Source organism: Crassostrea angulata, chromosome 8 (genome assembly GCF_025612915.1).
Source record: "Crassostrea angulata isolate pt1a10 chromosome 8, ASM2561291v2, whole genome shotgun sequence".
Classification (NCBI taxonomy): Eukaryota; Metazoa; Mollusca; class Bivalvia; order Ostreida; family Ostreidae; genus Magallana; species Magallana angulata.
In genome coordinates, this window is record NC_069118.1 from 23432230 (window position 1) to 23444935 (window position 12706).

Below are 12706 nucleotides of genomic sequence, written 5' to 3' on the forward strand. Positions count from 1 at the left end.
GAGGGGGAGGGATAAACTCTATAAAGGCAATTTATTGAAAGCGTTGTCATAAAAGAAGATGCAATAAAACTGGGTTGTATTGAATTGCGGCCTTTCTGAACTATAAAGGCAAATTCATTCTGACAAGCATACAATAGATGTATAAATGGGTGATTTGATACAAATCAGGGTTTTCAAAAATTGTCATTCAGGGACATCGGCGTAGCAAGATGCATTTCCCGTTCAACAGGAAATAGGGGTTGTTTTTCTTTTGTATATAGTTGTTCTTCGTGATACGGGAAACTGTGTTTTTAATCTTTGTTCCTTTTCAAAGACAAGCATATTATTTTATTTTTTACGTATTACTATGAGATAAACCTCCCAATGTCCAAATGTAATACAACTGATGATGTATGTTTGTAAAAAACAAAACAAACCATTTTTCCATCCAAATGCAATCAAAGATCAAAGAGATTAATGTAAAATTATGTCATTGTGAGTTTATGAAACCTCATTTTCCCATTAAACTTTATACACTTGATTTTTAGTTATTTAAAAATCGCGTGTTTATTTTTACATTGACCGCCTTAAACTAACACTCAATCTGTTCTGCGTATTCTATAATACGATAAGTTGGCAGAGTTTATAAATTACGTAAGAAAATAATCTCATCTATCAGGATTTCCCTCACTTTATAAAATCCTGTTCTGCTGGAAGAAAATTTAAACCGTGAGTTCAGTTTTGTCTTTGATTTGGAGACATCTCAGTATCGAAAGTCGATTTTAGCGCCAAAAGTATCTGTGCATTTATGATATTCCTCCAGGTGCGTAGCTCTACCTGAGAGCAGAAGATCGATAGCATTGAGTATTTACATAACAAGCGCACGGAGACCGATATTGAGTTCAACGGTAGTGACCCTCTTCTACGACATTAGGCGGTATAGGAAGCTCTATTAAGGTAGAGACTATGGATTACTCAATGTCGTACGTGTAATTCTAAACCTCCCGTGTGTTTTGTATATGTCTTGGCGGCGCGTGGTTTTTATGAAGTATGCAGACGTTTATAGAATTATCCGATGTGAAATGTAATAATTTATTCGAACAACCTTCCCTGCTATAGCCGCAACGAGATGGACTGATATTTGTTTGTTTTCGTGTTCTCGTGTGAATGTTTACTGACATCATTTTAAAACAGGTGCGCTGACCAGCCCGGCTTAAAAGTACAATAGATTTAATCACTTTACTCGTTCAAAAGAAGAAAAAAAGAGATATAATGGGGACTTCAATACACGCTGTAGATGACACACTGTGATAATTTTTCAACTCAAAGCAGATAGGCCTTGTTAAGTATTGACAACTGTGCAGATCGGATCGCTGCCCCGCTATGGAGGATCTCTCGTCAGCATTGAAATAATTGTGTTTCGGCTTTTTGTTGTTTTTCATCAGATATCGGAACCCAATTAACAAACGCAGGCGCCGATCGCCGAAATTAGTACAACCAACCTTCCGTTTTGGTCAGTACGAAGCAGTTTATATACAGTCAGTGTGGGGATCTCCCCTCGCGGTGAATATGCGCCTGTCACAAGGGATTTTTATTTCGAGACAGGTAACTGAACAGTTTTATTTGCATTCGCCTTTAACATGTCTATAATATACGGCTTGTATGTATGTACACACTGTATGAAGTGTGTATATTAAAGGTAAAAATCGGTTAGACACTTTCACTGCCGCTGAGTAAGTGCGTTATATATACATGTACCTGTACCTGTTGAGGGACTTGCATGAGAAGTTTGATGTTTGTAAATCTGCTTTTCCGTTAAAGACTAAAGGTAAACTGAACTGAAAATGTGAAGATTTTAAACACATGATTTAACATTTTTTCTTACAATATAAAGGTGCGTTTCATTACTACCGGTTTTAACATTCGTCTTATGGAAAGCAATGGAGAGAGAGAGAGAGAGAGAGAGAGAGAGAGAGAGAGAGAGAGAGAGAGAGAGAGAGAGAGAGAGAGAGGTTCAAAGTGGTTGAATATTTTCTTGGTTAATTCCCTACTTACACCCTACATATACACTTCATATTTCAAGGACCAGAAACGTAATAATGTCTCTGAATATCAAAAGAAAAAAATACTCGTGCACTTTGTTGTTTCAAGAAATTTAAAGTGCTTTAGATGTTTTGACAGCAGATTTTCAAGACCTTGTGTTTTATTTTGGAGATAGCAGTGTTTGTCTTCGTTTTATTTATATTTCTTGTGGAATTTTAAAAATGCTAATCAAGCTATTTATATATGTAAAAAGCCTAGATTTGACTTCCCTTGTGTTTGAGAAATATAACTCGCGCGAAAAGTCAATCATTTACAGATTATAATCACACAAGGGCCATTGAATTAGGTTGTGTGGATTATTTGATTACAATGTGTATAGCAAAAATGGGGGCAACAGATGCGATACATTGCGTGTAATAGCCAGCCTCTATAACATATTCTAGTAAATGAACTCATTGAGAAAGAGAGATGTGGAGAAACCCTGGGCTCATTAGATATGAATTATACAAGTAACCTGCTCAGTTCCAACAGGCGCCTGTCTAAATGACCAGCGACTAGACTATCTAATCACGTAAATATTTCATGTGTGAAACAGATGGCACTGGGTTGAAAATCAATGGAGAGTTGCCCTGTGTTAAACAGAATGTTTATTATGAAAATTATTAAGATGTTAACTACTCGCTTTCATATAATTGTACACGTACATCGTCTTATACAAATATTTTTCAATGTATATAAAGAAATCTAATTTAATTTCCGTCCATTGAATGTTATTATTTACTTGTATACACGTGAGGGAATGTTGTTGATACGGACATGTATACGTTTTTTGGTCCTCAAATAAAGCTTTATACATGAATCATTTAAAAATGAAGTCCGTTAAATGCTCAGATTTTTTTTTCTTTTTTCTTTTCCCGTTCTTGCGTAAGTTTTTGACTAAAGTAATTTGATTTTACTCCTTGCATAATTCGTGGTTTTCTTGTACTGAAAAGATAGTAAGATGCAGTCATTCCCTAATATTAATATCCTGGAGATTATATTTCATTAAGAATTGCGGTGATAAAAAAAAGCATTTTAGTAAATAAAATCGTCATGAACTGAAATGACTTCAACTTTCATTTCACAGCAACGCCCATATCTCATGCACAGCACATTCAGAGCACAATCTATTTACCACCCACGAGCATTTGCACCTACTAAGATAAAATTCGTGGTCTTATTATTTTTTTCTCTGCTGCAAAATAAAATCCGGTATGCTTTCTAAGGACGAATGAGATAGCGATTTTGGACGTCATGATCAGAGTTTAGGCTGTGAATGAAATCCTTGCTGAGTTATGCAGCATGGGCTATATACTCACGGGGCTTGCTCACTAGGAGCACGCGTTTTCAATTATCATTCCGTATCCATTGGTTTGGGAAACAGAGGTGTGTATTTTTGCAATACAATTACCATACTTCTGTCAGGCTTATGTAATAATAACGCCATGTTCGCACCGCGGGGGATATAAATATATATACCGGTACTACCTAATTAATTAGCGCTGGGTCAGAAAAGCAATCCGGTTGGATAAACGTTGCTAGGATTATCTGCTGTTTGTATGAATTGCCAAGCTTTAAGGGTTGTGAATGGAGCAGTTTTCTTCTTTTTATTTACAGATGTGATATATTTCGTTGAAAAAAAAATCTTCCATCATCACTGACCAACTATGGGAGGTAACTTGAGTTGTACTTCGACAAAACGAGGATTGAAAGACCCAGATCTTCAGCCATACGGGGTCAAAGAAACTGAAGGGGACCTAGATATAAAGACAGGTAAGGCAGTGTCAAATGTTTGTCATTTTGGAGGATCGGACACCTTTTTGTGGAAACAAATGTACCTATATCTATAGAGAGATAACAAATTTGAACAAAATGTCACCGTCAGTATTGTTTCATCACGGTGGTTAGATAGTTTGATACTTATCCATGTAAGTCAAGACTCGTCACCTGCTTCATGGAAGCAGGTGCGAGGAATGTGAGCTAAAATATCCTTTTTCAAAATACTTTCTTTGATGTCGGTTTAAATGACTGTTGATTGTCGAAAACTTAAACAGAGTATTGTGCCACTGTCAAAAACTCTTCAAATGGTTCGGTGCGTAACTATCTTCTCAACGTTTTCATTGATAAAACTTTTCAAAACCAATGCAAGAATTGTTTGGAGTTGGAATGGAATTCTGAATTTGTTTGGGATTTTGTTTTGTTTAGTTGGTGAGAGACGGACATCAATTTACAAGTCAGACGGGTGTTAATTGCTTCCATGACTAATACTTGAGTAAATTAATTAAAAATAGGCCTATTGCGTTAATAGGCCTTATACCAAAGTCATGCAGAGAAGTGAACGTTAGACGCATAATTAGCCCGAGATTCTATAATGATCGATTACAATTATGGATATCACCGGGAGATTTTAAAATCATTTTCTTGTTAATTGTTAATGATTTCTAAAGTCAACAATTTTGCTGTCTAATTAGCGCCTTTTGACAGTTCTTTTTAGTAAACCAATGGATATGAGCGATTTAAATCAAAATGAAAATGCAATCGATGTCCATGAAACCCCACTGTGACGTCAAGTACTAAATTGTACGTCACCATGGTTCCTTCCTACATTACTATGGGGATTGTATTTCCTCTTTGAAGAATATCGTCAGATCTAAATTTATTTTTCACACGAAGTAATTTCAGCTTGTTTGAGATTAATCAATGCTTTTTTTTAGGATAGCGACAAGCATTGGATGATTTATTTATTATTATACCAAGTAACCATGCGCGATGTATTGAATCGATGATTTTTTTCTCCTTCTTTAGACAGAAAGCTGCTCAAAATGGTTAAATGAGTAAGTGCCTTAGTAAGAACATTTTTGTTAAATTTTAAATTAAACAAAAGATAATGTGTCTACGACTTTATACAAAATGCCGTGCGTTGTGGGAAACAAAACAATGCTTGTTTGTCTTAAAACAAGGAAGAAGTTGCTAAAAGTGCAGTCCGCACCTTGTTTTCTTTCTGTTAAAACAGTTCGAAGAGTGCAGTTTTATCCTTCCCTGATTTCCGGATTGTTGCAAACTAATACGTGGCTCTAGAAATGCATGGAAAATCTTTGTCTATAGCGAGAGTCATCGACAAAATTGATCGCAAGTGGATTATACATAGCTATGTCAAAAATAGCTTTCTACATTGGTTCCAGTTTCTGTTCTCTAAAAAAAACCGATCTTCTTCCACAAATGGTAGTTGCATGTGTATTGAAACCTATTTGCGATAAACTGTGGAATCATTTCATTTCGTATAGGGGTCAGTAATGATATATATACGAGAGGTTTATCACGAAATTTCTGGTAATGATACGAGTCACATTACCCCCCCCCCCCCCCCCCCCCACACACACACACACTTTTTTGAGCAGCAAAGATTTTCTTAATTTTACATACAAAAAAAATGAATTAACATGGAGTAAATTATATAAAGCATCAACATGTTAATGGTGCTGTGAAAATGCGTAAATGGTAGGTTTCTAAAATAATCAGCGATTAATTAGCAATTTCAAACAATGATGGCTCCTAAAGAAATGAACTTGCGCAAAAAAAAAAATAGCGTACTTATTGTCTATTATATATTTTTTGCACATAAAATAATTTAAAGCGATTTGTATAAGTTTTCTCCCTTCCATTAATAGGTTCATATGATACATGTAGATGTTTCCTTGAATATTTTGAGAGCCATGTGCCTGAGATTTGTTAGCACTTCTACATTCTACACAGCCTCATTATCGTACATTATTGTTACTGAAACGCGCACCTGTTTACTTGAAAACATGCAAACATGTTTAGTTGATATACCTCTTTGTAGATCCTGTTCTCTTTTATCAAACAGCATAAGTAAAACATCAGGGCCCTTGATAAAGTTTTTGATCTTTGCATGTTAATACATGTACATGATGGAAAATATTAACATCGTATGAAAAAAAGATTCTTGATAGTTGTGAACAAGAAGACGATTTCGTGTTAAATATTATCATATTGATGTTCTTTATAATGAGATTAACGGATAACTGAAATCTATACATGCTTTGTGGTGCATTCCTGCGTTGTAAATCGGGCGTCTTGAAGTCTAGAAAACCTCGATGAATAGCAGGTCTTCGCTGCATTTTTTTTTGTTTTATCAATTAAGAATAGATATTCTTTGACCTGTTAGAAAATATCATCTGCACTTTTCATGTTAGACTAAGTCATTAATTATAGTGATATAAGTACAGGGTTTTTATCAGTGAACTGACTTTGCTAGTAGACATAATCTCTTAAAATTATATAACATTTGGTAGTATTTATTATATAACATTTGGTAGTATTTATTATGAAGATATTTTTTCTTAATATTTAATAATGATGTACATGAGTTTTTTAAAAAATCAAAAAATAATAAGTACTTCTCAATGATATTGGTATTTATTTAATATACATAAGCATGACTTACATTTAATATACTCTTCAGTTTTACTACATTTAGTTTCTAGAAAAAGAGGACATCCCCCTAAAACCGCACGGAAATAGATTTAAGTGAGAACTCTAAGTCCTTCTTTTGCACTTTCCGTGTTAGGCACGAGAATACTATTTTAGTTCACACAATCTCGGCATGTATCTGATGTAACATCATAAAAATCACAATGGCCGATACGCATCGACTCGATCGGAGATTCTGTTGGATGTTAATCTTCTGAAAGTTGAAGAATGTTTAATCTGGTTCCTCGAATTCTGCGACGCGGCTTGTCACGTGATGACCTGTCGTCTGGTATGTCAACTCTCATATATTAGATTCATTCATAAATTTTCATGTACTTATTGACAATGTGCTGATTAAAGATAGAGCGACTGCGCTTTTTGATTCTTCAAATAATCTCATAGAACGTTTAAACAAAGTAATGATGTTTAGGATTTCATCAGATTGTCTAACAGTAAAAGCTTTGAAATGAGTACATTTTGATTGTATTGTTTTATAGAGTAAAGCTGATATAATAAGTGATGCTCATAGACATTAAACCGAAATAAAAAAAAAAATAGCCAGGATTTCCCAAAATCTAAGTATTCTATCATCAACTTGCTAAAATCTTCCGGTTATAATTTTAAAACGTACAAACATATGTATATATATATGTTTGTATAAAAACCATTGCTTACGATCCTCATACGATTCCGAAAATTTCGGATATCATACATGTAGATTAAAAAAAAACCATGTTCTATATATATTTACAATTGTCTAGATTTATTGGCAGAAATAAAAATCATATATACAAGCTACTATGGTAAATTTGGGCTTAATAATTAATTACGCGAATTTAACGATCTGATTTACTAGTAGTTAACAATACCCCCGACATTCAACCCAACCAATATGTTTTTTAACCAGGCCCGGTACAAAATATCCATATCACATTGTCAGCAAAAGGTTTAGATTTTCCCTGGTTTAGTCCAAATCAATATTGCTTGTAACGGCTGCTGTCTATGTGGACTGTATCGATCTTCTTTCACAGAAGAGTCTAATGCACATGTATGTCTAGCATCGGGATTGTGAAGGGAATTATTTTAATACACTTAGCGATGTTATGGTAAGTGGGTACCTCTGATGTTATTTTAAATGTAAACATAAAATGCAAACATGAGAGAGATAGAGAGCAAAAGAGGTAGAATTATTTCCAATTTTCGACTTCCTTGATTTACTATATACATACACAATCATGTAGTAGTAACATCTAAATAAATGTATATTTCGATGCAATTTCCTGGGATTCTGCAATAATTAGTAAAACTTTTTTTTTTATAATACGTACACGTACTTCAATATGCAACTTACTCCTTTACAGATGCTGGCGCGAACAAAAACAGGTTTTTCAAAATCATCATTACATTTTTCCAAAGGGGGGGGGGTTGAAGTTGATAACGTAAAATGTTAAACTCGAATATAGAGAACAAAATGATTTCAATTGATCTCAAATTTCATTAAACACCTTGTATAACATGGCGATCTGTCGTCACCGCCTAAAACTTCCCGGATCAAATGAGATTTTTACATCTGAAGTTAACCAACAACACGTGTTAGTTATTGTGTATAGCTACAACTGTCTACATTCCCGCCATTTTACTGATGTAACGTCTGCTAAGGAACAATTATATCAAAAGACAGATAAATGCATGTCATTAATGTAGAGAAATCCGCGAAAATTGACCGAAAAGTCACGTGCGAATGATTTTACACGACTTTTGTTTTAGGGGTTTTGGAATACCTCCCGCCAATATTTTACTGTCTTCTGATGATATTTACCAGCGATGACATAGATTGTTTTTTGTTGTGTTTTTTTTGCCTCGCTTTGCAGAATTTTCTTTTACTGTCTCGAGGCCGTATTACGTATTGTGAGATCGATTTTGTTAGAAGCGCTGCCAGAAAGTTGCAAGCTTGTCGATGGATAGGAAGGTTTTTATAAGATTCTCTCTTCCTCCCTAGCCAGTTATTGGTACTTTCATACAGCATTAGACGGGCTACCGCTGTTGTTTCTTTCAATGTGCTGTATTTAGTGATTTTTTTTTGATGGTGTTACTTTAGTACTTGAAAATTCAATGTTTTTGCACGGAGGACAAAAGAAGTGAATTATTTAGCATACATTGATTGATACGGTAATATGGTGCTGTGAAAGATGGCCTAAACTTTGTGATTTGCTGGAACTTTTATATCTCGGACATAGTAGTGGTCATCGTGTACAATGAGTGGTTGTTTTGTGTTCGTGAATCGGTCACTCTTTGGGGGATCTAATTATAATTGTCGGCGACATGAGCAAGAGGCCTGGGCAGGTCAATGGGATTTTCCCGAATCAGGTTCTACAAAGCTGTTTCAGATTATGATAATAATGTTTGCCTTTCTTTGAATCAAGAACACTAGAATTTGATTTTTCTGCCATTTTGTTAAATTGCTGATGTCACCCATGCTTTACTAGTGCACAATACGTGATCTTAACGCAGGCCAAACGATAGTTATTATGCTGCAGAATTGGTATTGATTTTTGCGTAGTGATGTAATATGCATCTCTGCATTTTAGACATTAATGAATATATAATAGGCCTGGCACGCGATGATTGCTTTTAATAATCACACCTCATATTGATAGTTTTTTTGCTTGTTCTTTTGATAGCTAACTGCGATGAAGAGGCATCGAGCTGGAAATTTTGGCAAAAAATTCACTTACGCCGGGGAGATCAGAAACAAAAAGAGCTTGAAAGACTAAGATCAGACCTAGAAAACGGCAACATCCCTATTGCGGACGTATCTGAGATTGAAACCGAGACTGGAAAGGCACAGAGAAGCCACAGTTTGAGACCGCCACCAAAACCACCAAGGATGTTTCTGTTCCGTTCGTCGTCTATCAGCACACCGCGGAACTCCGCTGTTATAAATCCAGGATCGGACCGGAACTCCTTTATAATGTCACAAGCGTACCAGAACTCTCGATCACGCGACAACACAAATATTCCGACAGCTCACGTTGCTCCCGTACGCAAGGAAGTTCCACCGGAGACCACAGACAATAATAACGATATTTTGGAGAAAAAGGAGAAGATTATTCAAAATACAGATGAAGTCAAGCCGATAATTGCGAGACCTGTGAGAGGGGAGCAACCTAATCGCATCAAAATAGTCACCCCAGACCTTACGCCGCGGAGGAATTTCAGTCGCCAAAGACGCTCTTCGGAAATAGTTCCACAGGAAGAGAGACATAAGCTGATAATCCAAAGTTCTTTAGAACTGTTATGCCAAAAGTTCGACCCGTTTACAATTATGAATGATCTGAAAGAGAAAAATGTGGTCAGTGAGGAAGACGTTCAGGCATTCCAAGAGCATCCGGATCGCCGACTTGTGTGTGAAAGCATTCTTCATAATCTGCTAGAGGGACCATATTCAAAGTTTTTCATTTTCTGTGATATCCTTCGACACAATAACGACTACAACTGTCTTGCTTTAATCATGGACGTCATGAAGGATACATATGACGTCGTTTACAATATTCCCGCCATAGCTAGCGAAGAAATTCCCGTAATGGAGGAAGAAAAGGCGGTCACATTTGAAATAGGATATTTCAACGCAGAAACGGGCGTTATGAAACCGGTCGTGGAACTCGAAAAAACAAGGGACTCCAGTAAGCGATTCTCAAGGGATTCTCTTTTCTTCAAAAGAGCGTCACGTTTGTCGTACATGTCGGTCTCAAGCGACGGGGGTCGAAGTAGCGACGACTCTGTTCTGATAAATCACGGAACCCCGGTGATAAACATTTGTATTTCCGGACATTCCCTTCACGAAGATCGCGCCAAAGCTCTGTCTAAAGTTGTGAGTAAGTACAACTGTATCCTTGAGCTGAGGATTGGGAAAACCCAGTTAAGTGGACGCGACGTCGGCCATCTGTCCCATGCTATCCAAGTCAGTGCGTGTCTGGCTGTTTTGGACCTTAGGCTTAACTCCATTGGTAACGAGGGCGCGCGGCTTTTAGCAGTCTCTTTGGCCAAGAATTCTCACATCCGACAGTTAAACATTTCTTCGACTGGAATTGACCACGAAGGTTGCAAGAATCTATCAGACGCCCTTAAACTGAACAACACTATCACTGAGATCGATATGAGTTTTCTTGAGATAGGAGACAGCGGATGTATCTGTCTTGGAAACATGTTGAAACAGAATAAAAGCATCAGTAAATTGCGCTTGCGAAGTTCGGGTATTTCCTGGATCGGTTGTGGTATTTTGTTCGAGGGTGTACAACAGAGCAGATCATTGACTGTTTTGGACTTGAGTAGGAATTTCATTGGTGATAACGGGATGGAAATGATGTGTCGACATCTGAATGAAAAATGCTCGCTTGTTGAGTTAAACTTGGAAAACTGTGGAATAACGTCTTCGGGGTGTGCAATGTTGTCGGACGTTGTTTTATCAAACAAGACACTGACAAATTTAGATTTGAGTGTGAATTTTATTGCCGACGCGGGAGTTACGAAGTTGTCTGCTGCACTCGAGCGTAATAAGAGCATTAAAACTCTTGGTTTGAACATGTGTGGAATTACTAATGATGGATTCTCAAAAATGCTTGATGTGTTAGAATGTAATCCAACAATGACACTCCTAAAGCTTTGCTATAACCGACTGGGCAAAGAACACTCAAATCCTACCGCCACATCCGATGACTTGAAATACAGAGTACGGATTGTGACGTCATCAAATCCAAAACTCAAGATCCTCCTCTGGGGCAACTCGTTCGATGACTAAACTTGAAGTTGAATCTTCATACACAGATGGTATATTTCAACTCTGTCAACACAATATCATTAATTTTCATTTGAAAATGCATGCCATGTAGGAAAACTAAAATTTGCGTGTATTTATGGTTTGTGCCAAACTCAGTTGCTGTTTCATTTGGCAAAAGATTGTAATAAAAGTTCACGGAACTGAAGATGCATTCTTATTAATGAATAGTGTTCATATTCATAAATATTTCAATGAAGTCATTTAAAAGGTTCCAGTAAATTGTGATCGACCAATTATGGACCAGTGTCGCTGTATCAGAACAGTCTAGTTGTAGATAATTTATCATATGAGCTTCTTAATTACTTGTTACTTTATATTGCTGATATGTTGTTATTTCGTCGTAAATAAAATAACGTGAAGTTAACAATGTGTTTTTTGTGTTCTGTAATATTTGGTCCTAAAGAAAAAAATCTTATTTTTGCGACATAGAGTGGCTATAATTGAATAGCGACGATGAATACATGTTTATCTTATATTAATATATCAGAAGGGCTGCACGACTTATGATGTCCAAATTGAATTGACTTTCTGAATCTTAAATTTATGATTTAACATAAAACCCAACTGTCGTAATGTTTTCCAATCGATGTAACAAATATTGGTATGTGAATCGTATTACAGATTGATGCATGTAATTAAAAGTTAATTGTTGTGAATCATGGGTTATAAAATGATTGCACTCCTTATTGTATCCTGATCCCAAGTCAAGTTCTATTGACTCACCCAGACATAATGATACATTTTGCTCATTAAAAATACCCTTTTCACGAGGAGCTAACATTTAAGAAATGTAGGCAAGTTATCTGTTACAATGCATACTTCCTCTTGTTTTCAAAAATTCATTTGTGTTTTATGCAAGTCTTCATTTGAACCCCCATAATATTCATTTTTCACAAGAGAGTTTAATGTGATAATTTCTCATTCAAAATTTGACCAGGGACATACTATCCTTACATCTAGAGAGAATATTTTCTAATGAAAAAATTGTGTCGAGTCAAGTTAATTGGATTTTGTAAGTATTTTATCTATCGCTATAGTTGTCAATGCTTTTATGGGAAGTTTTTCCATCCACCCACTTTGGAAAACTGCTAAGTGCCAAATTAAGTAGGAACGGTAACCCACGGCGTCATTTTAAGTTTTATGTGGACAGAAGTTATTACCCATGATTCTCATCGAGTGCGGAATTTCGAGAAAACATGAATAGATCAAACAGCACACACATTGTACAGGTGTACATTCATAAAGAAGGGATTGTATGACTTTTTGAGATGCAATACGTTGTCACTAAATCCATACATTAATTCGACAGCACTTAGA

General features: G+C 36.0%; 1 protein-coding gene across 4 annotated transcripts; it reads left to right on the forward strand.

Annotated features, from left to right (window-relative positions):
- The first annotated feature begins 727 nt into the window (after window positions 1–727).
- On the forward strand, window positions 728–11753 carry LOC128158229 (uncharacterized). Of its 4 annotated transcripts, XM_052820986.1 has the most exons (3): window positions 728–1584; window positions 3679–3834; window positions 9234–11753. In XM_052820986.1, the coding sequence occupies exons 2-3, from the start codon at window positions 3729–3731 to the stop codon at window positions 11348–11350; spliced, it is 2223 nt and encodes a 740-aa protein (XP_052676946.1). In that variant the 5' UTR covers window positions 728–1584; window positions 3679–3728; the 3' UTR covers window positions 11351–11753. The 4 variants fall into 4 exon arrangements, with proteins under 4 accessions (XP_052676946.1, XP_052676947.1, XP_052676948.1 ...); XM_052820987.1 differs by lacking the exons at window positions 728–1584; window positions 3679–3834 and adding an exon at window positions 6673–6841; XM_052820988.1 differs by lacking the exons at window positions 728–1584; window positions 3679–3834 and adding an exon at window positions 7518–7658.
- Window positions 11754–12706: the final 953 nt, after the last annotated feature.

Coding starts and splice junctions, on each gene's coding strand:
- LOC128158229 (XM_052820985.1), top strand. CDS start 8,808: ATGAGTGGTTGTTTTGTGTTCGTGAATCGGTCACTCTTTGGGGGATCT. Junction 8,920..9,233: donor ATGGGATTTTCCCGAATCAG/GTTCTACAAAGC, acceptor TTCTTTTGATAG/CTAACTGCGATGAAGAGGCA.